Source organism: Malurus melanocephalus, unplaced genomic scaffold (genome assembly GCF_030028575.1).
Source record: "Malurus melanocephalus ecotype Western Australia unplaced genomic scaffold, MMel_1.1 scaffold_796, whole genome shotgun sequence".
In the NCBI taxonomy this organism is placed as follows: Eukaryota; Metazoa; Chordata; class Aves; order Passeriformes; family Maluridae; genus Malurus; species Malurus melanocephalus.
The window spans coordinates 138,958-163,252 of NW_026624028.1; the positions used below are offsets into that span (position 1 = coordinate 138,958).

Here is a 24,295-nt window from a genome sequence, read left to right on the forward strand (position 1 = left end):
AAAAGCTAGAACAAAAGCACCTATGATTCTATCAGCAAATAATCCAAAGCATGTTATTTCAGCTGGCTTTCAGAATACACTTCCAGCATCCACATAAAACTGAACATAGCTTCAATTTTTTWAAATTTATTTTAAAGGACCATTTCATATGTGTTTATTAATGTATTGCTATTAAGTGCAGTTGTCCTTTTCCTCTTACTGTAAAACAAGGACTGTGCTAACTTGATCCAATTTAAAACAACCCATACTATCCAAGAAAATTGTAATCCTAAAAAAAAAAAGTCAGACTCACAAGGATGAAACTACAATTGGAATTAATTTATTCTTTCCTGGTTAATTTTTGCAACATTTTGAACTTGGTGTTTTTGTCTGAAAACACAGAGAAGAATCACAGGACTAAGAAACAACAGGATTTCAGAAGGTATCAGTATTCATTTTTTTTTCCCCGATTAAAGACTAGGTAAAAATACTATTCCATGCTTCTGTTTTCAATTTTTAGTGCAATTTAATTTAGCAAATCAAAGCGAGGAATCCTAATTGTAACATGCATAAATGTAATTAAGTAATTGTAAGTAAAGGAAAAATCACACGGAAAATTATTTCAGATGATTAATGTATCAAGGTGATTGAAGGCATGAGGATGAAGCTAAAGGGCTTGCTAAGAAAGGTAAATTTGATTTTTTAAAGCATCTGTAACTGCATGTTCCTAGTGTCCTACAAGATGAAGGAGGGCATAAAACAATGTCAAATAACAGCACTGGTAGATCCCAGATGGGCTGAAATCGTGGAATTGTAATTTATAGAAACAAGTTTAACTTATTTTACTACATCTGGATCAGCTAATGTGTTTTTTATATTAAAATAGTCTCGAATTAATTAAAGACAGAAAATGCAGTTGCTTACTCACTTATTTGCACCCAAAAAGTAGCCACACTGAGGACCATGACCATATTCTAGCTGCAAATCCTAAAAATAAAAGAGAATGAATCTTTTAAGATAAACATCAACCTTCTTAAGGTGAGCATCAAACACACACCCTGTGCCATGCTGCTGTTATCCCCTCTGCCACACGTGTGATACCAAACCAGCTGATTTCTCTGGCCTTCCTGATCCCTAACACCACTCTCAGGGCCTACTCCACCCAAAAATCTCCTCTCTGCCAGTATGCTGAAGCTCTAATTCCTTTTAAAACTCTGACTTTAGCTCCTTCCTCGCACACAGAGATCCTTTGCAGAAAAGCAAACAAAACAACAAAAATAAAACACAAAAAAAAAATTAAATTAAAAAAAAGTATTAAGGACTTTTCCATCTACCAGACTCCAAAGTCTCTTTAGCACATGGACACATTTTAAAAATAAGCAGAGAGGACAATAAGTGTTTTTATCACTCCAGTTATACCAGTATGTGTATACTTGAAGAACAGCTTTTAAAATTAAAAAAAAAAAAAAAACAGCTAAGTCAAACATTCCAGCAATCATGGAGTGCAGACTACACAAGAAAAGTTGTGGTAATAGGCTTTCAACATTATTTTTAAATAAACACCATAATGGTATAAAAATTTAATGCATTAATGGAATACAGGGACCCCCCTGAGGCACAATCAAATCAGCATCTGCCAGGAACATACTGCTACAAATACAGAGTGTTTCTTCTTCAGGTGGATCACAACAGGAAAAAAATCTGAGCATAAATTTGTTCCCAAAACACTGAGTGTATTCACCAGGAGAAACAAAATATTGAACACCTAAATTAGTGACACAATGGAGCCACACCCTTCCCAAGAAATATTTTAGAAGTCTCCCAATATTTTCTGTTGGACTGTCCCCTTTCAGCTGTAACCCATACCAAAAGCATGTCACCCTTCAGTAAGAAGCCAGACACCCAAGCTTTAAGAGGAATAAGTCTGGATTAGAACTGGGCTGATCTTTCAAAAGGGCATTTTTCAAAATCAGAGGRAAAGTCTCATGCCAGATTTGCCAGCATTCCAAGCTGATGAAGCAGAAACCACTACAGCCCTCGGTTCCAGGCTGAAGGGCAATCACTTCACTACAAAGCTGTAAATACTGGTTTTTGCTTGCCAAGGAGTTTCAGGTTGTTTACTGCACCCTCTAGTCTACCCTGTAAAGCTAAGTAGCAGTTTGCAYACGGGTGTGTCCACCACAGCTGTCAGTAGCATTTGGTTGCTTCAGTAACTTTACATATTTTCCCAAAACAAGTGAAATATGGTGGAAAAAACACTGTGTAACAGATAATTACTTCATGTGAAAGAATGTGTAGATCAGAGGGCTGAATAAAAATTGCAAATGCAAGCCTGGTGCTGGCATTTCCTAAACCATGGAGAGACTTGACTTTTCAATTTCTTTATCAACTTTATTATACATCTTTGTTCTAGAATAAAATAATCCCCCAAAACCACCCAACTCTATCCAGTTCTATCCATCTGACTCCTCACCACCAGCTGATGTTCTACAATCCACCAYAAAGAAACAGATTCAACTTTCTTTGCTCTGAGCATTTCTATTACTTCTATGCAGTCTCAAGACTTCCAGCTGCAAGCACAGRTATTTTGAGGATTCAGGCTCTCGAGCAGAAAATCACAAGACTGGAAACATGTCACCAGACTCACAAGCAAGGAGGTTAAACAGGTTGTGTGAGTCTCTCTGAGAGGATGCCAGAGCAAAGACTGGGAAGCTGTTGAGAAAAATGACCCCAGAACAGTGTAAATGAAATCTGAGATTTTCACCTTGAAGAGACAAGCCTTCAATGTTGCAAAATCACATTGTTCAAAAGTGAGAAACAAAGATGTTACGCTGGGCAGACCCAAAATGTCTGGTAAGTAACTTACACACTGTGCAATGTATGGCTATGGATACAGTGTCTATGACAGAAAATAAATAAACCCACTTAAAATAGACAAAACCTTCCTCTGTCACCAGACTTTTTAAGTGCTACTGGAATTTTCCTTACAAAAATGACATCTGCCAGAATTACTTGTGTTTAAATGTTTTAAAGGTCAAAATCTTTGTTTTGATTCAGTTTACTGTTGTGCAACATACATTTGAATACGATTTTAATTGGACATGTATAATACTCCTAAGCCCTTTAAATACTGCTGGTTTTCACTCCAAATCTGGGGTCAACTACTCCATAACTAGGGAAATTTCTCCTACTGCACTCTCGATAAATACTGAGAGCTAGAGAGGTTTTAAAAAGTGAAATACATTTTCCTTCAACCTTCTATTTCAAATAGACAGAATTTATAATTTTATATTAAATAAACMTATTCTAGCTATATATTTGATACAAAACCATTGGTAAATACTGCATGCATCCAGATAATCCTCCAGTGGGCAGTTATACTGCCTCAGAACCCCCAATAWAAATAGGTTTTTTTAAGCCACACATAAAGATATGAAATCTTATGAGCTATGGATCTCTACTGGGAAGAACAGATTAGCATTAATTACTAAATTATTCAAAGTTACCCATCAACTTTATCGACCTACATTAGTATTTTCATTTAACATACATACATTGCTGATGAGTTAATTAAAATTCTTTTTAGATCAGACAGCGTTGACACAGAATAAATCTGAATGACTAGACAGATATATTCCAACAGAATCTTGAGATCTACAGCCAGCAGCAATGGGAAGAGGTCAATGATCTTGGTATTGAATCAAAGATGCAACCCCAGATTATTCTACCTTCAGCTCCAGGTTACCAACAGCTCATTCCTRAAACAACTCATCTGTGTACAGGATAAGAGTGTTCTTTGCTGGCAGGGATTGCTTTGGAAAAAAGGTAATACAGGGAATTATCACCAGCCCTTCTCAACAACTTAGGTAACATTAAAGGAAGCTGCCATGTAGAAAGCCACATCATACTTTCACAGAAATCACATGTGCAGAGTAATCAGTGACTAAAAAGAGTACAGAGATTTCCTCAAAGCATATTTGATGATAAGGCCATGCTATGAAAAAAATTCCCCAGGAATGATCAAGTTTACAGTATCTTCTGCAGCTAATTTTTTTTTAAACTGCTATGTAATTTTCTGCAGAATTTCACTGTAAATTTGAACTTCTAATACTGTACTTTTAAAAGTCTTAGCATCCTAATTTGTTCTATAGAGCTGAGCTGTACTAGAAATCTGGTTTTAGATGTTTAGTCCTCCAGAAACAAAACAATGTATACAGCAAACCAGGAATTCAGTTACTTCCTACATTTGCTGTTCTTCTTCTTCTTCTTCTTCTAACAAGACCATTTGAAGTGACAAAATTAAGGCTTGATATGTACAAAAATGCTGGGGAAGTAACTCTGAATTTCAAAGAAGGCAAATCACCTTTGGACTACTAACAKATGAAGTAAGAAGGTATATACACATCTCTCTCAGTAAAATGATAAAGCAATTCCTATCTCATTCCTCATCCAAGAGGAAGTTAATTTTTAAAGGAGCCTAATACTACCYAAGGCACAGTCTGTATTTTAATGCCTTTATTTCAATAAAAAATGCATTCTTGAATTCCTTTGGATACCCCAGCACATCAGAAATAGCAAGCTGTATGCATATTTTTTTAAACAGGCTAAATATAACTCTTCCTTGGTGAGTGACTGAGGTTTTACTGTGCATTACTGCTCCACAAGCACTGTTCCACTCTTCCCTTTTATTTCAGTTCTCTGCACATTTTGTCTGTGAACATCCCTTTGCCTCCTAGCAGTAAAACTGAACATCTCATTTTCTCAATTACTTTTTCCAAGGCAGAAAACAACCAAAACATACAGGGAAGGAAAACAAARGAACAAAAACCACTGGTACTTTTCCCACAGATTTCCATTTTTGCTTCTGATCCTAAGGACCATGCTTCATTTCACTACCTAAAACTGAAAAARGTATGAAGACTCTCTGAAATTCAACACGGATAGCTGCAATATTATTTTAGAGCTATGTTAGCTAAGTTGGATAGGAGTCTTCCTGGTTGGCAGCAAGGAAAAAGCATGTGTAGTGAGGACAAAAATTAAGTTAAATTTAAAAAATGCTCCTGGACAAGGTTYTTTATTACCTATGTCAATCTCTTTAATTCAATCTTTTCCTACCAATATTTTAGTTTTTCTGCCACAAATAGTTAAAAAACACAGACTGGCCATGCTGAAACACTGCATTCCTAAAAGTGAGCATGACCARAAAGTGTCACAAATCATTAAATCCAGAATGTGTTTATAAGCCAAAAGAAAACAAAAACCAACCATGACCAAATTATTTAAATAGTACTAAGTGCATAAATGCATCTGGCARGGACAGCAGTGCAGACTGCATGGGAGATGCAAACCCCTGACTGAATTCTTTGCTAAAGAAGTCCAAAATGAACATTACACTTGAAACAACTAAAAACAATTATAGGTTGGAACCTGAGATATCAAACRCAAGTTTTGTTCAACCCCTCTGTCACTTCAACAGTAGAATTCAACATTTTTCAGTGTGTGTTAAACACTCCAGRTTAAATTACTCTAGGTTATACTCTGGGCCCATGCTTTAGGCAGAAATAAGCTACAGATCACCAGGGATTCCTTCCCACATTATATTTTTTTGGGAATTCCCTGATGGTATTTTTAACTTAACAAGATSTGCAGCTCAGTTCACCATATATGAACAAGAATTATTTCTCAGCTCACTGTGAATGGGAAGAAAAATGTTTTGCCACAGAGTTTCAATGTAGACCAGGATAACCTAAATGAAAATATTTTCATTTGGTTCAGTGTGACATTTTGTTTTGAGACAGGACAACAATAAGCTTTTGTGACTCAGGATCAATAACATAAGCTAAAAATTGTCCCACAATGAAGAGTACATATTTTAAAGGTGAMTTTGATTTAAACCATTTCCTGAGCTTACTGCTCAGCCCTGCAACTTATTTAAACCTGGATCCAAGCAATTGMTTTTAAAGTACACAGAAAGACAGTAAAAAGATCAACCTTATGCAAAGTCTAATGTGCACATAAGAAGACAAAACAGGAACATGAAGAACTCTAAATGACAGGATGTAGCACGTGCAAAAAAAAAATCTCAAAGGATGGAAGGTATCCAAGAAAATCTCTGAGAAACTTTTTGTCTAGTTGCAGAAAAAAGGAAAAATACCTATCCTGAAAGACAGAAAAGCCTGTATCTAGARCAAAATAGTCTGTTATGTATTTAGCTATGAAAGGAGAATATTTGTAGAAGATCAAAGGGAAGCACTATCTTGTCCTTTCTGTTTGCAATTTGCATCAAGGACTACTGGAGCTTGGATATGGATTTTTTTTTTCTGCAAACAAGACTTGTACTCAGTTTCCCTATTCTTCTGGCAGATCCAGGTAGGTGTTTCAGAAAAGCACCAGGGAAGGAGTGGAGAAGAAAAAAAAATATTTTAAATAATTTTTAAGGGTAGCCACATAATAGGCATCAAATGTTTGAAAGGTAATGTGGACGATGACTGCAAAACTGCCATGTGATCAATTCAGCTGTACAAAATACCAGGTGGTAAGTAAAATCTTATCACTCAGTCCCCAAATTTGCTTTCAAATTTCAACTGTATGTGGTCCAAAGTATGCCACAATTTTGATAATTTTTTTTTTTCAATCTTAGAGACATCCAGCTCTGCAAAGGAGTTGTTGCTTATGAGGTATTTATTAAACTAGTACAACAGCGTGGGAAAGAGCCCAACAGTAGTAAGTGATATATTATGCTTGTGGAAWAGTACAATCTTTTCTTCCTGATAACATATGAAAAATTCACATATCACTTCTCAGTGAATATATCTGAAACCAATACTGTCAAAGCAGGAGTGGGGCAAGGAGAGACAGAGAGAATCTCTGATTAGTGTATCCTACAGAAGAATGAKCCAACTTGTAATTATTCCTCTAAGGGTTAGATGTTACTGGAAGAATCTCACAAATAAGTGAGAATTMAGAATTCTCCACTTTGATTCACAAAGAGCACAAGAAGATGTAAAGAAAGAAGTGAAACAAAAAAAGTGCTGTCAACTGACTTTCAAAACACATCTCATTCAAAACACAAACATGATTGCAACAACAGTACTTGTTAAGTTTTATATTTATAATTTTTGAAGAATGTACTGAACAGCATGGGGTAGAAGARGGATGGAAAAGGACAGTCCAGTTATGAGACATTTTCTCATTCTGCTCTTAAAACCACAGAYACCACCAGTGACAACACTGAAAGTAACCTTCAAAAAAAATTTAAGTGTTAAACTGCAAAGAGGAAACCAAAAGCAAACCAAACTGAAAAGCCAAAACCACACTCAAAACCAGAGGAAGTGCACAGGATGGAGGTGTTCTCACCAGGTAGAGCAGTCRAAGTGACTGATCTCAAAGCACTTTGTGAAACATTCAAAAGAAATTTCCTTCCAAGAAAGGCAAAGACAGTCTAAGCTTTCACTAAATATGTTTCTGGCAGATTCAAGTCACACCAAGCCAACAGAYGGCAGAACAAACAAACCAAAAAAGAACCCAAGACCAAAAAACATCACATAAAATACAAGATATTCTCAAACAGCCCAGTCTTCCATGTTCCTCTAGGAGGGTAATGCTCTTCATTTAGTACAGAATGTTTCTTCCTTCTTTTCAACAGCATAYGAAGATGTCCAAGACTTAAATGCATTACTCATCTAACTACACAAAGAACAGAGAAATAAGAAAACTCACTTCCTTAAGTAATTTTACCACTGTGATGTGTGATGCTAACAACCAAATTTTTTAGCAGTGCAGCAACAGAAAATTTGGAAAATGAATCAGACTTAAAACAATACCAAATGCCACTGAAAACAGCTATGAGCCTACTGTCTGTTATTTCTATTAAGTGTATATTCATTCTGTAACATAATTACCATCTGGAGGATTCAGAAACTTACATTTAGATAATTTTAGTTTTTCATGGGATCATTTAAAGGAACTACCAGACAAAAATACAAGGAMAATGTTTCTTCCATTTTCAATCACCCTTCAAAAAATTAACAAATTATGCATAGCATGGCAGCTAAAGAAATTAGAATGAATGCATAATACTAAGCCCCTTCTGCAAGAGTGATTCAGGTAAATTTGAATACAGTTTAAATACTGTCAATGCTGCACATTCTAAGAATTCCTTTCTACACTACAGAAATAYACATACACACTAAGAATTACACTGAATGGTTTTTACACAGATGAAAACATCACTACTACAACAACAGGACAAAACATGAACTTTGAGAAAGAAAAACAAGGACAAAACTAACACTGACAAAGAAAAGCATAAGAAGAAAAATACCAGGTTAGATCTTGCAGTGTAGTATATGTCTTCTGAATTGTCCAAAAAATCGCTACTGTCAGGCTGTTCATTAGAYAGAGATCAAGAAAAGCAAATTATTTATACTGTGACTGAAAGCCAGGTGCACATAACAGTAAATTTTCTAGCTAAAAAAAGAAGRTACTGTTAGTTAAAACTCCAAACCATGTTAAGACAGTTCTGGGGATGGGGGTAAAACACARCTAAGGGGATGGTGACATTACCAAACACCAAAATGATGAATTATTGTTCATCACCTGAGCTGTGGTAATGTGTGACAAACTGTCCCAGTAAGAGTCCAGCTCAACATCTCAGTGCAGCACTGACAACAACTCCTCGTGCTGCAGGGCTCCAGTCCTTTGTGCACTCACACCCGTAAGTAACTGAGCCTAAGTTCAAGCACGCTTAGCGAGGCAGAAGCAAAAGCATCAGAAATGCTTTAGTGGAAACAGATCCTCTCCATTATTGCTGGAGGAAGAGAGAGGCATTTCTCACTCCCACTTCCATTTCAAAGCCTTTCTCTGCCAGAGCAGGTAGATTGTTACAAATTTCTCCCACAATGGTTTGGTCTGAGGCTCTGCTGAAGCATCCATTCTTTGAATTGGTCACTTGTTTGCAATTTGCCATGCCAATTTAAATTATCCACTGCTTCTATAGCTAATCTATAGCTGCATATTTCTAAACTGGTCTCTGGACCCAGAATTACTATTTTCAAAATCATAAATCTGTCTTATCTGGGAAGAACATATCAGRTCTGCATGCTTCATTCTGACACAAAGCATGGAGCAGTAATTTTCCCCTTCAGAAAGATCCAAACAAACAGTTATAGATGTTCCTTATAAACAAAGAGATGAGGCAAGTTCTTTGGACATGTTTCAAATATGCAACATCTGACCAGAACAGACAATACTGAGATATTTTCTTATCAGTGAAATYAAGCTGATGGTTCAAGTCCCTTCACTGAGCAGCAAGAGCTGCTGAGATTCCAAAGTGCAAAGGTTCTGACTGCTAACACACAGTGCAGGAAAAGGCTCGATTCCTCTCTTCCAACACCTGTCAAGGAAGTGCTCTCAAAAACCATGCTTTAATTCTCTTAGAAAATCTCTCTCCAATTCAGCAACTCAAGTTCCTAAGGTGCAATAAAGGCACCACTGCTCCATGGAGTTATCCMTTATGGTTTGTATAGTCAGTGACTGATAAAAAGAAATGGGAGARGCATTYTTRAAACTGCAGTCTCTCCACTAACATATTTTTTCAATKATGGTTTTGCGTGTATAAATAATACTCTTAATGAGCAAAAGCATGATAATTTCAACTTTACAATGCTTCCAATTGTATTTTCTTTACAATCCAGACCATGCAACGGGGAAGCAAAGACAGGRTAACTTGGAATCAGCTCAAAAGTAATTTTGAGTTAAATGATGGGTTTAGGGTAGAAGCACTGCCTTTATTATCATATTTAACAAAAACTTACATAACCAGAGTTCCTAAATGATGCTGTTAGGCAGTTATGTCAAGGTCTAAGTAACACATCTGAAATACTTGTCTAAATCCTCTGTGTGATTTGGTAAGCTGCTCTCCTCCACCTCAAACAAGCACCAGAAACTGAGGCTCCCTGTCCAGCCAGTTCTGAGGACAAGCAAGATTAAATACAACCTCACAGACCCAGAATCTGCTGACCCACTACCAAAGGGCAAAGCACTTGGAAGGATTATTTCAGTACAACTACAGAGCACCACAAGGAAGTCTGTGTCAGAAATCCGACTCACATGTGGTTTGTAGACCACAGAAGTACATTCCTAAGCACACACCCTTCCAAAAACCAACTCMGAGCAAAGCCAATGTCCCTCCCACCTATTTACTAAGCCAACGTTTTCAACCTTAACACCTGCCTTAGAAAAACAAAGARAACACACAAGTGTGCAGTGAGGAAGCAAAGGAGTGTCTTTTTATCCAGGAATGTGAAGAAACAGCCCAAGTGCACAAATGTGGAAAGCAACAGTCTCCACAGAAGACAGGAAACCACTGCCAATTGTGTGTGAGACAGCACAGACACCTTTTCCCTCACAGCTTGRGTTCTCACAGCCCTTGCACTGATGGATGCACAGGAAGAAAACAYTGGCAATACACCTTGGCAGAGTGTGTCAGCTGCCAGACTCAGCATGGCTCAGCTCTGATGCAGGGCCACAGAAGGATTGTTCACAGAGGAAAGCCTTTAAAATTCACTGCATCTCTCCCCCAGACTCGCAAYTTTATTATTTCCATTGTCAATGCAAGAACACGGGGGAGTAACAGTTGAGTACATGCAGGAATTCTACAATTAAAAAAATAACTCTGTAAATAAAGGGAATGATACACTGGGCAGTGAGAGATAAAGGACAGAGGAAACCTACAACACAAAGGGCTGTTGCTTAGCACATACATCACACCTGGCCGAAACTACAATTAAAGATGTTTGCTACACATAGTGAATGCAATGGCACAAAAAACCCCCTATGCTTACAACTTGTCAGTAAAATCACTAACAAGTTTAGCAGTACCATGGAAGCATGCTACACATCTTGGGTTTCTCTTCCTCCACAGGTGTTTGTAGGGAATAATGAATAGTGCACAGCCCATGCTGCTTGTTACTCACAAATTCATGATGTGGCTCTGTCTCTTTCCTCAAGGGTGGATCAAACTTTACTTGGCCAACTAAAGAGGAGAAAAGGAAAACAAGAAGCTGGAGTGTAATAAAACAAGACTCAACTCCAAAGGCTACCAAAAATAGAAAAGTTCAGTTTAATGAGTGTATCATAGCCCCACTGACAGAAACTTGTGACACATGGGCACAGCAAACTTGTGCTTGCTAGAAACTAATGGGTACAGAAAGTACCCTTTTATCACAAAGGCAGCCCAATCACCATTTGCCTCACCTACTCATTAGAAGGAACAGGAAAACCATTGAGCAAATAGGGCAGGGAAGTGTCCTCTTTAGAGGTGCAATGCAGCTGTAATTTATAGATAAAATATATCCATGATGTGAATCCATTGTTGGAGCTGTTCTTCAGGGAGTCTCACAAGCACTAAAGAGGGCTGAACGAAGTTTGCTGTGAATTAACCACATTTTCTARGACAATTATTTGGCAGGACTTCTTGAATACTCCTACTCCCAATTTTACCTCAAGAAACAACAGCTAATGCTCAAAGCATTGCTCTGATTTAATTCAAAATAATTATGGCAATTTGGGGGATGGTGTCTGCTTTTAATGGCCARTGATCAACCTCCTCCCTTTCTGACCTCCGTGACTGTTTAAATTCAAAAGCAAATCCAAGATACTAAATTAGGGTAAAAAAATACTCCTTTGCCATTCTGTTACCCAGCTGAATCTGGCATTGGTCTGAAGTTACAGTGAAACTATATTAATCAGCTTTCAGAAGAGCTCAGATTGTGTSCAGTTACAATTAAGATGAAGCAATAATGAACTTTGCTGAAGGACTAGCAAAGGTGCATCCAAATATTTTACAGAACTTATATCCTTAAGTGAAACAGGGTAAGTTTTTATTTTCCTATACATCACTAAAAATGTTTCTATGTATGTCAGATGCCCAAAATACCAGCTGAAATAATATCCATGATTAAATACATCATATTGCCACAYGCTTACAGTTTATTTCGGAGCGTGTCTTTTCTTCTCTCCCATTTCTACTTGTTGAATGAATTCTGTGAGGCACAACAAGGGGCTAGAAGAGAAAAATAAAATATTTCAGTACCAAAATATACTCACTTGAAGCCCAGTATTGTGTAAAAGTTTTTAGTAGGCTTTTTCAGTGTAACATCAAACAAGAAAGAATTCAAGTGAAAGCTAAATGTGAAGATTGTATGCATTTTTCATATATATTAAAGTGAGAATTATTTGGAGACATTTTAACTGTTGAGTATCTTCAAGATAAGGGTTTTTAGAACACTGGACTGGAGCAAATAAAGCTAATGCTAGCCAACATTTGTCTTTGATTATACAGTATTTTCTTTTTTCACCATTCAGTTTAAGGGTATTGGTAGTTTTTAAAATAAGCAGATCATATTTGACTTATGGGCAGCATTTCATTCCATTAGATACTTTAATACATTACCCAGCTTCTAACCTGAATTGATTCCTAAAAAGGCATCAGTTAGGTGGTCTACTTGCAGTTTTCAAAGCTGAAYAGAAATGAGTATTCCTGGTACTCTTGTGCTGTGTCACAAGAGAGAGAAAAATTTCTACAAACTCACCTTCATCCTTATATTTCACCTGTTCTTTTTCCCTGAATTTCCATTTACTTATCTATAGACTTGGCTTTCTGTTTTTGCTTATGTTGGACTTTTCCTCTTCTTTCTACATCCACCACTGTAGGTTCTCTTAGAAATGTGGGGGCATTGTCCACCCTTGTTCACTGCCTCATGGTCTGTGCTGAGCATCTTTGCTTGTGAATCACACTTTTGCACGTTTTTGTTACTAACATTGCTGCTGCTGTACTATCAGAGCATCATGAACAGCTCAGAAACTCTGTTTATTCCTCAAATACTATCTGAAAACAGGATTTCCCTTCTCYCCTTTTCATCACACACTACTTCCTTGATTCCTATTAGGATACAACACATGCATGTAGTGCTTTTCCTCTGATTTTTGTTCACTTTGCTCTTCATTGAACCTGGAGAGACTTTAGAGATTGTGGGTGTGTATTTTCTCCCACATATCTCACCAGCAGTTTTTTTGTTTCTCACAGCTTGTGTCAATCTTACTCTTCCACAGCTCTATTTTGTCTACTGTGCACTCTTCAGGCTTCAAAAAYGGTTTGCTACAGCTCAGAATGCATTTCAAGGTTTGATCTAAGTGCTGAAAGATGCTCATTTATAATCTTTTATGAAGAGGCACTGCCCAGTTGTGTGTGATGTGTGTGCATCTGTTCTGATAGCACCAGGAGCTCAACTGTACTGGGGGCAGGAAGGCATTTTCACCTTTGCAACAATGTTGTGTGAGCACTTGTACCCTGACACAGATGTCTGTGTCACACTTAAAACCAGAGCCTGTCCCCGTGTCACCTGCACCATGACCACAGAATTACATTCAGGATCAAATCTTCATCTCTCAGTCATGAGGACAAAGTCCTCAAGTCACCCTGAAATACCTGCGCTGACAACACGCTGATACAAATATCTGACATCTKAGCTGGGCAAGAGGACAGAGGAATGTAGGTTACCTTCCTGACACAAATGCCATTTGGGCACAATTTCCATCATGGCACAGATGTCAAAAGCAATCTTGTCCCCAAAATTTGCARAGTGCTATGCATAAAACATGATAACTTTGTTCTCTGCAACTTTCTCAGCTAACACCACATCCATCCTGACAATCGGTGTCACAGAAATGTGGAGAACAAGYAGTTGTCAACATCTCCTAAGTCCAGTGTCCCAACCAGAGATTCTGTCTATGACTGAATGGGAAATTAAGTAAAGCCCTCCAAGAGCTGGGGTAGGGAAAAATACTGGAAATGTCTGTTTCAGATGCTGCCAAATGAGTAACAACTGCATGAACACGAGAACCCTTTTGATTATAGCCAAAKGATGGCATTTTTTTCCGCACAAATTAAACACTTCACCTTTGAGTTTGGTATGACTTTAAGATGTAGCATGGCACTTCTCAGAGTGGTGGCAAATTCAGAACCACTTCACAACTGCAGACTATCCAAGCAGTGACAGATTGCACTCCCCTAAAAGCACCACAGGCCATGTGCAGACCTGTCATCACAGTGGGCAGCACATTTGTCTTCAAAGACCACTGACAGATAAAAAAGATCTTTAGTCTCCAAAAAAGAAAAACAACCCACCAAAAAAACCTCAAAACACTAACAGCACCAACCAAAGAAATCCACAGCTCTAAACAAACTGGGGAGTAGGCCTGAGGCTCTAGATTCTCGACAGTGATTTTGCACTGTGTTATGTTGCACCATGTTTTATCACTTTTTTTTCTATTTTTGATGGATGCAACCAGTACAGGACTGGCCAATCCCTCCATCAACATCTCCAACTGCCTCTGTGAGCAGGCAAGTTTTGGAGCAAGTTCAGCTGTGTATAAAAGAGCACATACACTTCTTATTCCACTCAGTTTATTATAGGGAACACCACAATGCCAACAACTACTTTGCCTGTCGTGAGATTCTGAATCTGAAACATAAAACTTGCTCAACTTCTCCCCAGAAAAGGCACAGTTTTTGCTCCTGATATCACACTTCATTATGGGATAACTGATAAGTAATACAGCAGACAACAGAAGAGCTTTCTTAAGTCACAAGGGGACATGAAAGAGTGAACACAGTTTTATAAGCTACCAGTAACGATCAATAAAATGCAAACTGAGAGGACTCCATGCAAAAAGAGAAGAGAAATTCTCCACCTGAGCAGCCCAAAATGAAGGTCAAAGTCCTACTGAAAGGATACACCAGTGACACAGGGTCATGGGACATGGTTTGAGCATGATCTCCCAGGAAAGCAGGGAAGCCTCACAGAGCCGAGCAGCTCCCACACAAGAAGTCACTTCTTACAGCAACTCATGAAAGCTCTGGTTTTCTGCTTTCCTCAGAAATACCACTTAAAAGGGCCTTCAGAGCTCTCACTCATCACTGAGAAGAGACAACTAAAGGATGTTAAGGAGTTTATGGTGACAAGATCCACATTAGTCTGTGCTGACTCCATCAGGAGTCACCTTTCTCTTAAGTGACCTGAGAGCCAACCACACCAAGGGATTTCTGGTGTGTCTGACTTTTTAAAATATTTTTTATCAGAAAAATTTATTTGCACTGTGTGCATTTCTTTTCAAAGTATTGACTATTAGTCCATCCYTATGCCTTCATCTCCCATCTCTCATTTGGAAAATATGTAAGCACTGCACTCCATAACACAAAACAATTATCTGTTTCACTTTGGCTTCTTTCCACCCCTTTTGTTTCAGTTTCTAAGACAGACTTGGTGTGAGTCAACTTGTCTTTGCTGTTCAAGTGGATAAAAACTCATTTAACTTGTAAAATCTGAAAATTAGTCTCTTAAATTAGTCTCCTCTTTTAAGCTTCTTTTCCTTTGAAAGCATTTTTAGATGAGTTTACCCATTTTAAAAAACCAAAAATATATAATTAGAGAATCAATGGCATTTGTGTTAAAAGGATTACATGATCTCTTAAAAAAAAAGTTTCATCAGTTAGGGAATTCTAAACATTTGTAAAGYATTCACTAACATGCCCTAAAGTCTGAAGACAGGATGAAGTAACAGAGAATCTGTTTTCCCTTATTYATTAAACACTTCAGTCCTGTGCTGTTTATCATCTTAGGTAAGCAGGCTACTTTCTCACARCTACTTGAGCAGAAAATCAGACTTTGACAAAACTGTAACTGAAATCMMGTTTCAGAGTATTCTAAGATGGAAAAATACAATCTGCAAAAAACACACACCAAAGCACTTGATTAAAAACAACTACAGGATCAGTCTCTCCTATACWGGTATAAAATTATTTTTATGAGTACTTTCTTTGCAGATGGAAAAATAACTGCACAAAGAAACATAGCAGAATGCATGACAGAATTCAGGACTGGAGCAGCAGACCACATCTACTGTTTCAAGATTGTTCAACAACAGCAATAAACAAAATTTTGTAGTATTTAAATCTGTCTCTCTCTGAGCTTCCCTTTCCAAAAACATGATTTTTGCTAAGTGCCTGTATGTGTGACAGAGCAGCCCAACCAAAAGGAAAAGCAATGCTTGAGACTATTCCCAGATCACAAAAAATCCTGGGGCTCAGTAAATCACAATCATTTTGTTTTGCTGGCAAACAACAGTAGATTAATCTGATTCTATGATTAAATCTGATTTTACAATTAAAACCCATTCCTACCTCAGGATCATCATCATCAAAATCATGGTAAGTGGAATGATCAGGATTATTCATTTTATCCAGAAGTTCAATGGCAAGACTTCGATTCAATGGCTGGGTAACAAAGGGATGCTGAAAGACAGAGGGAAACACAGAGATTAAAATTCCAACCACTCACATTCAGCATATTTTAATTTTATAACTTAAAAAAAAAAACCACAACAAACCCATGCATAATTTTACCTGTAGCAACTTTTCAGCTGTAGGTCTTTTTTTAGGATTTTTTGTAAGTGCCATTTTCACAAAATGATGGAAACTATTGGACCTGTAAAACAAAGTGTTAAACATTAAAATCCAATTTCCCAGCCAAGTACGTTCATTATCTACCRAAACAGAAAAATACTTACCATTTCATTTTGTCCTTTAATTTAGGAGGCTGAAAGTTGCTTTTTGTCATTAGAAAAAGTGCTCTGAAAAGAAAGAACAACAGCATTTCTGTGGTTACGCTGCAGTACATAAATGAGATCAATTATTAAACACTCTGTTTAGTTGGCAGGAAGAARCTCCATCAGTTTAAGAGACTCAACCAGGACATGATACACTTGTGAACCAGAGAGTTACAATTGCTGTCCTGTTCACTCAGAACTCTCACAGCCCAAAACCCTTGCAGTCCACCCAAAACCCAGGAGCCATCTCTTCAAATGGATTATTTAATTAGCTGCATTTACCCYCCAGGCTCTAACCCCTTCCTAACCTCATTGGATGTAGGTCAAACATTGGAGGCTGAAGTTCAGCGAGCTCTATAGCAGTGATCCCAACAGCCCACAGATCACAGAGCTGGTTATAGCCACCTTTCCTTTCCACTGCAGCAACTTCTGGKGCCATCCTAAATGGTAAAAGACATTTTTAGTTAAATTCTCACCATAAATCAAACATTATTCTATACACAGCAGTTTAGTATTCTCTTCTTTAATGTTCTCAATCTATAAGGCCACAGTTTATACAGATATACACACATAAGTGTGTGTGTAAAAAATGCACACCTGAAGTTTCCCTCAGTCATCTTCTAATACCTAACAGGCAGTTTCTAAAATGATCATTTAGGAGTAAGTGGATTAAATCAATGTCTCAGACAAAGTACTACTCAACAAAGTGTGTGAAGTACAATTATTCAACTACCAATCCAAATAACATCTAAATTCACATACTGCCCAGAAAGTGATCCACTGACTTTGAAGAAAAGAATTCTAACAAGAGAAAAAGTAATCAAATATCAGCTTTCTTGTATCCTGAAAGGCTGAGACTCATTGTCACCTCTGTATAGAGCACTCCTTGTTTGTAAAGTCTGTCTCTCTCATGTCAGGTGACCTCATTTAAGTCAACAATGTGGTTTCACATTCTCCAGTGGCAAAAATGAACAAACACAACTGGCACATAAATAGGAATACCTAAAGGAAATGAATCACTTGGAATTGTCACATATTGAATGGCCAAAGTGAATTATGAATCTGATTGTCTCACATAGGCCTACCAGATGGGCAACATGTTAGTATTTCTTAGCTTTGAGATTTATCCATTCAGATCACCTGAAAAGCAGCAGTAAATCTCAATAACTCAGTAAGTGGAACACAGATAAAGTCACTGGGAGAGTGCTGCAGTAAATCAGCGAGCAGCATCTCAACTGATGCATTATTTAAATACAGGCATCCTGTGGTCACAGCACCAAGCCTGCTGGAGCTCAAAAAGCATTTGGACAATGCTCTCAAGGCACTTGGGGACACCMTGTGCAGGGCTAAGAGTCAGACTCCATGATCTTTGCAAGTCTCTTCCAACTCTTATCTTTAGATCTGAAAACATCAGCAGGTTTGGTGGTAGAACTTATTTCAAGTTTGCATAACTAAACTATATCTAAATACATTTCTTCAGAGTTCATTAAAAAACTCAATCTAAATCAAAATGGAGGGTGTGACCACAACAGAGGGGGAACATGGGTTAAATATTTAAATAGGGTTACTAGAACTGTAGTTAACCTGCCCTGAGACACATCTAATGACCACTAAAACCTTCATATGGCCTGTTTCAACTAAATTTTCTTCTCTGCAATCTAAAAATTTTGCTTCCTTACCTCTGCTCTCAAACCTCTGAAAAGCTTTCCAACAACTGATGTTTTTTATCAGCATTTATCCTAAACGCTTTTTTAGTTATTATTTAAGGTTATTTGAGAAGCCTGGCACAATTTGAAAGTTACAGGTGAGGACTGAAGTGACCCAGATACCTTGGGGAAGAGACACAAACCAATCACACAATCATGACTGCTGGGTGCTTGTGTTATTCTGAAARGGAAGTGAAGCCTTGATGTGACTTACACAGCAGAAGAATGCTAAAAATACTGTGCTTGGCTATTTCAAGTCAATACTTGAACATGGGGGTTTTTTYCATTATATATATTTTTATCTTGCACCTACTATGCTGTCAGACTACAGAGTTTTAATATCTGTCTGTGAAACATGACAAAAGTGCTKTTTTACAGTGGAGAATGTATGTCATTTACTTCAAGGTGAAAGGGAACAACCACTTCCAGCAGGAAACGGATAAAATGAAAGGCAGAACTTCAGATAAGAAAAAATYATACATCCTAGTTTAATGGGGGAAGAATAAAGATGCAGAACAGATAGAACTGGATCACAGAATTTAATCAGTTTGAGTAAATAAGGGGGAAAATGGCTTGGAGAAACAGTTCACATGTGGGAAAAGATCTGTGGATCTGTGAAGGCAAATGACACTCATCAACTGAAAAGCTGTAGAAAAGCTGTGTCGAGGCTGGAGGGGAAGAAACATAAAACATCAAAATGGAAAATAAGGGAATAAAAAATACTTAAGATTAACGTTAAAAACAAGCAAAACTGCTGCTAGTTTTTAAGTTTTACTAAATTAAGATAAATTAATCAATGGTGCTGGCACTACACAGCCTTTCAATTTTTCAGAGCATTAAAGCCTTTTCTCTGCTACTCAACTAATTCAGGATTTGGAATCAGTAACGCACAGGATCATCAGAAAGTCTGATACAGCCTTTAGTGGTTCATCTACCCAGGAAATGACAGAGCATGCTTTTATCACAATTTTTCAACAGGATGACATGTTTTACCATTATATTAATGGTCAAGTAAAACAGTTACCAATATGGGGTGCCAATGAATGATTTCCTTTTGGCAATTGTAGCCGTTATCTGTGCAGAAACTCCAAAATCAGCTATTAAAAAAAAAAGCAAAAACAAAATTACAGTCAACAACTGATTTGATGCAATTAATTGTTAATGAACACAAGTCTGGTTTCCCCACTGTTAAGAGATTCTTATACACACCAGAAATATTTAACAAAAATGAGTAACGAAAGCAAATGATAAAACCTTGGTGTGTCTCAAATACCACGGGTCAGCCCCCTCAGGCATTTTCCAAACATGCACACAAATGGYCCTCACCCACATAAGGAAGAGCAGGCTGGCACAAGCAGTGTTTTAATATAATAAAATACCTCATTTTATGTTAGCAAAGAGATTCTTTCAGATAAGCTTTCAAGGTACATTTAAGGACTCTGGATACTAGATTTTATTAAAAATTCATAAAACCTTATGTTTGACTTTTACTTTTCACTTACAATATCAGAAGGTCTTTTACCTCACTGTTCCAAAATTACTCCACCTAATCCTCACATACTAATTGGATGGTTTAAGTTAGACACCACCAGCAAAATAAAAAGAATTCTGATATTCACTAACTCCTTACATGAACCATCCCCTCATTAAACAAAACAGAGCATGCTGCTTCTTAGAGCACATWAAAATATTAATAGCATTAAGTTATATTAACTCACCTAATTTTACATGTCCATTATCRGTTAAAAGAATGTTTGCTCCCTTTAAAAAGAAAAGTTTACTTGGATTAAAACAMGCCAATTCCACCAATACCACACTAAAAAAAAGAATTATGTAAGATCTGACAGCGCATTAGGGGCCAAAGACAAAGGAAGGATTGCATTCAATAAACCTGCAGGCTTATCAAAGAAATGTCTGTGAATTAACAAGCTGTCATTCTGTTATTAAAAAAACTCCTTGGATATACAGTGTTTTYCATTAATTTTTAGTTTAGCCTATGGTACTGCAGAGTTTGCATTGCACACAAGTTCTCTCAATAAACAGTATTTGCCTATGCTGCTCAATTCTTACTTTTTTCTATTTACAATGACTCAAAGGAAACAGGAACTCAAAAGGTCAAAGTGGAAACAATTTCATTTTCTTTTCATAACTAGGAGCCCATTTTGCCTTGTTTGAGAGCCATGCTTATTATAATTATAGCCTTAAGGACCTGCCTCAATAATCAAGCATTKAGCAAAGCTACTTCCGTCCTTATGCAACAGAGATTCTGTCAGTGCTGGATTTGAAGAGGTCATTTTTGTGTGGCTGTGTGTACCACTCACTTCAGCACAATAATCAAAATTAACCAAAAGAAGAGGTTTGTACTACAAAATTACAAGGCAAAAGGACTGACAACAAACCAGATTTGAAGACTAAAACCAGGTACAGGTTGAGCTGCGTGAAGATCAGAACTGGCTACACACAATTCCAAACATCAGCACTGCACTGCCAATCGGGCAGATGGAAAGGCAGCAGAGATGAACCCCCAAAAAAACTGTGTTTTTACAGATTATGGCTTTTTCCAGAGCAGGAAGAGTCTGGCCAGCAGTAAAACACAGTAACTTGGCCCATGTTGCACAAATAGAGTTAATGAGCTTGGCAAACARTGTAACAGCCCCGCTTACAGCTCTTGACCTTGTTCACCTCTCAAGCTAACAKGACAGGTACTCTAAATATGTAACTTAACTACTGAGGGAAGCAAACACAATTCAGCAGTCAGGAGATCTGCAGATGAAGACAGTACTTTTCCATGTTCATGAGGGAAGCTTCATTTAAAAAAAAGAAAACCCTCTCAATGTAAACACTGTAAGCATTTGTTACCAGCACAGCTCTTAGCAGAGGAAGTATCTGTGCACTGTATCCTTACAAGTATTCTATAAAGTGTAATGAAAAATATTTAAATGTTGGTGCCTGAAGTAATCTTCATTCAGAAATTACTTTTGTGATTGCTCAAAACCCGAATATTCTTCTGCAGCCAATGAGAATAACTTGGAATCAGGCTGCATGAAGGCAACTATAGTTGAAGCTGCTGGAGAAAAAAGAAACCAAAACCAGCCAAACCAACAGCATGCAACAACACAAAASAATATGATGATTTACTGTCAGATTTCCAGAAGGAAGCTTGCCAGGTTTAGAAAGGCTTTGGAAGGGCTTTGGAAAGACTAGGTAGTAAAACTTCAGGAACAAAAAGTCAACAGGAAGCACCAGAAGGAAATATAACGAAATGTAAGAGTCTGAACAAGCCACTTTTGATATAGCTTTGCTGAGATGGAGATTTAAGTAAGTCAGTACTAATAGCCTGATTTGCAGCACCCTCTCTATTTTTAGCATGCGAGGGAGGGCACAGAAGCAGTCTCTGAGAACCACACGGAACAGCAGCCGCTGCCCTGCAATCTGCTCACCGAGAAGCAAGAAGCCAAAGCTACAGCTCTGCTCCATGGCTAGCTCCAAAAGAAGGGTATATGGAGATCCCTGGAAAAGCTATGGGAAAGAGCAAACCTTTCTTTTGTACCTTTTCTTCTTTCTTTTGCTCTTCTGAGCACATACTGGACACCAGCTGATGTCTAAATTTTACAGCACTGGTCCAAATAAACAGTGTGTGTGGCTCCAAGGCAGAGAACGAACTATTTTCATGCATGTATTTGAAAAGATTTTTTTCCTCCCTTCAGCAGAAATTTTTATTTTATTCTAAGAGATTAAAACCCCGTGCATGTTCAAAAATATACTGAAAATTGATACATAATAGTAAAGATCACAGGAGGTGACACAGCCTATTTTAAAAGCACCAAAAACCCTYTCAGTTTTTACTTACCTTTATGTCTCTGTGCATTTTTCCTTTACTGTGAAGGTAATACAGTCCCTGCATAAAATATTTAAATAGTAATTTAGTCCAACATTTTTCATTTGACATATGTTTCTTACTTAATTACCAATTACTTAATTAATTAATATATTTAGGATCCCATTCAATCACCTGACTCACTGACTGAAGAACATTTTTATATTTCAGCATATCCTGCTGCAAATTTGCAGATTCAATAGATGTAGCAGCATATTTAATATCTTTACATAAAATAGCATACAAAATAACTTTATATAAAGATATTTAGGTATTTATTTAATATCTAAAACACAGGATAGATGGAAACAATACCAGCCACCTACTGGAAGAAGAGTATTCCCCAAACAAGTTTTCCTCTGGACATGGTAACTGTCACCTTTCTAGACCCAGCTAATTATGGGTAAATTGCCTAAGTCTTCTATTTAACATTCAGATCACTGGACCACTGGTAAAGTTATCTCCTGTATCATTCCATATTTCAAACAAACCCAGAACCATGCTAACAGGCCATGCTTTGGATCCAACATCAGAGTTCAATTCTGTTTCATGGATTTCTGCAGAAGCATTTGGCTTTCTGGGTCTTGACAGTACTAAAACATTTAAAGACTCAACACAAGTTAGAAAGCAAGTTTAAATTCTGAAAGAATTCTATAGAATCAAATCCCTGCGTGACAAATGGGAGACCATGCCACTTTGGACACTCCAGGCTATCTCTGAAATTCTCTTCCAGGGTAAAATGACACACAAACATCTTCCTTGCTCTTGTGACCATGAACCTCCACAACACTCTATGTTCATGGGAGATACCCATGTCATGACAGATTTTTTTTTTTGCCTATTCATGCAAGGTATCACAGAGTTGACTATAAAACTTAAAGTGTAATAATCAAAGTATCTATTAGATCACTGCAGCAACTGGCAATAGGCAGAAGAGTTCCATGTCCACTCTTCAAATCTCTGGATGCTACTGGCACATAAAGTCCATTAATTCACACACTTTTACCACTGCCCTGGAAGAAATTCAAATCACCATTTTCAAAACTGAGTGCCTGGAGACAGGTACTTTAAAGGTTGTAATTAAAGGATCTGTATTTTCAGAATCAACCTCACTGATTCCAACCAAACTGGATAATGAGTGTTTTCTTTAAAACYGATGAATCAATGGGCTTCTACATATGGAGACTAAATGCCAACATCAGGCATCCAAGTGAGACTCTGGATTCCTGGACACTGGTGGCAAAATGAATTTTGRACAAATTATTTCTCTAGATGGATAATGGCCTACAGTCCCAGACTTTTTACTTAGGAAAATGATGTTACATTATAAGCTGCAACAAGATACATGAAACTACATGCATTATATTTGGTCAGAGTATTATAAACATGCATTTACAGACAATTTAAAATATAGAAAAATGTATCGAGGAATAACATTTAGAAAACATACAAAATAGAATGTTTTTTTCTCACACACAATTTATACATATTAACCAAGGTATCTTTCAACACAAATAAATGGTTTCATAAATTCCATTCTACACTACCCACACATTCTTCTGTGTCTRAGAAGATTATGGATTTGATTGATGGACTATCTGGTGGATAAGGAATTGCCTAAATGATTGTATCCAGAGAACAGTGGTAAACAAGCCCAATGTCCACAGTGACAAGTGGTGTCCTTCAGGGTTCCATACGAGACTATTTAATACCTTCATCAATGATATAGCCAGGAGAATTGAGTGCACAGCAGYAAATTTGCAGAGGCCTTATAAGAAAGATGGGGACAAACTTTTTASCAGGGCCTGTTCTCAAGTAATGRAGGATAGATTCAGATAAGACACAAGCAAGAATTCTTCTCTCATGAGGGWGGTGAACCACYGGAAGAGGTTGCCCAGAGAGGTGGTGGATGCCCCATCCCTGAAAACATTCAAGGTCAGGYTGGATGGGGCTCTGAGCAACTTCATCTAGTTGAAGACATCACTGCTCATTGCAGGAGGGTCTTTAAAGGCCCCTTCTAACACAAACCATTCTCCAACGCTCTAAGAATAAAAGGGTTCAAAGA

General features: G+C 37.5%; 1 protein-coding gene across 4 annotated transcripts in view; it reads right to left on the reverse strand.

Annotated features, from left to right (window-relative positions):
* The window catches only part of MAP4K3 (mitogen-activated protein kinase kinase kinase kinase 3), a 65,855-nt gene that overhangs the window by 24,824 nt on the left and 16,736 nt on the right, over positions 1-24,295 (reverse strand). For 3 of the 4 annotated variants that reach the window (XM_057385160.1, XM_057385159.1, XM_057385158.1), the window contains exons 6-16: positions 22,204-22,251; positions 20,072-20,114; positions 19,378-19,450; positions 16,956-17,087; positions 16,609-16,671; positions 16,445-16,526; positions 16,223-16,333; positions 11,968-12,043; positions 10,956-11,014; positions 8,303-8,365; positions 908-966 (exon numbers count right to left, since the gene is read on the reverse strand). In XM_057385160.1, coding sequence (XP_057241143.1) covers positions 908-966; positions 8,303-8,365; positions 10,956-11,014; positions 11,968-12,043; positions 16,223-16,333; positions 16,445-16,526; positions 16,609-16,671; positions 16,956-17,087; positions 19,378-19,450; positions 20,072-20,114; positions 22,204-22,251 — 809 coding nt within the window. The remainder of the gene's footprint in view (positions 1-907; positions 967-8,302; positions 8,366-10,955; positions 11,015-11,967; positions 12,044-16,222; positions 16,334-16,444; positions 16,527-16,608; positions 16,672-16,955; positions 17,088-19,377; positions 19,451-20,071; positions 20,115-22,203; positions 22,252-24,295) is intronic. The other variant, XM_057385161.1, reaches the window with a different exon arrangement.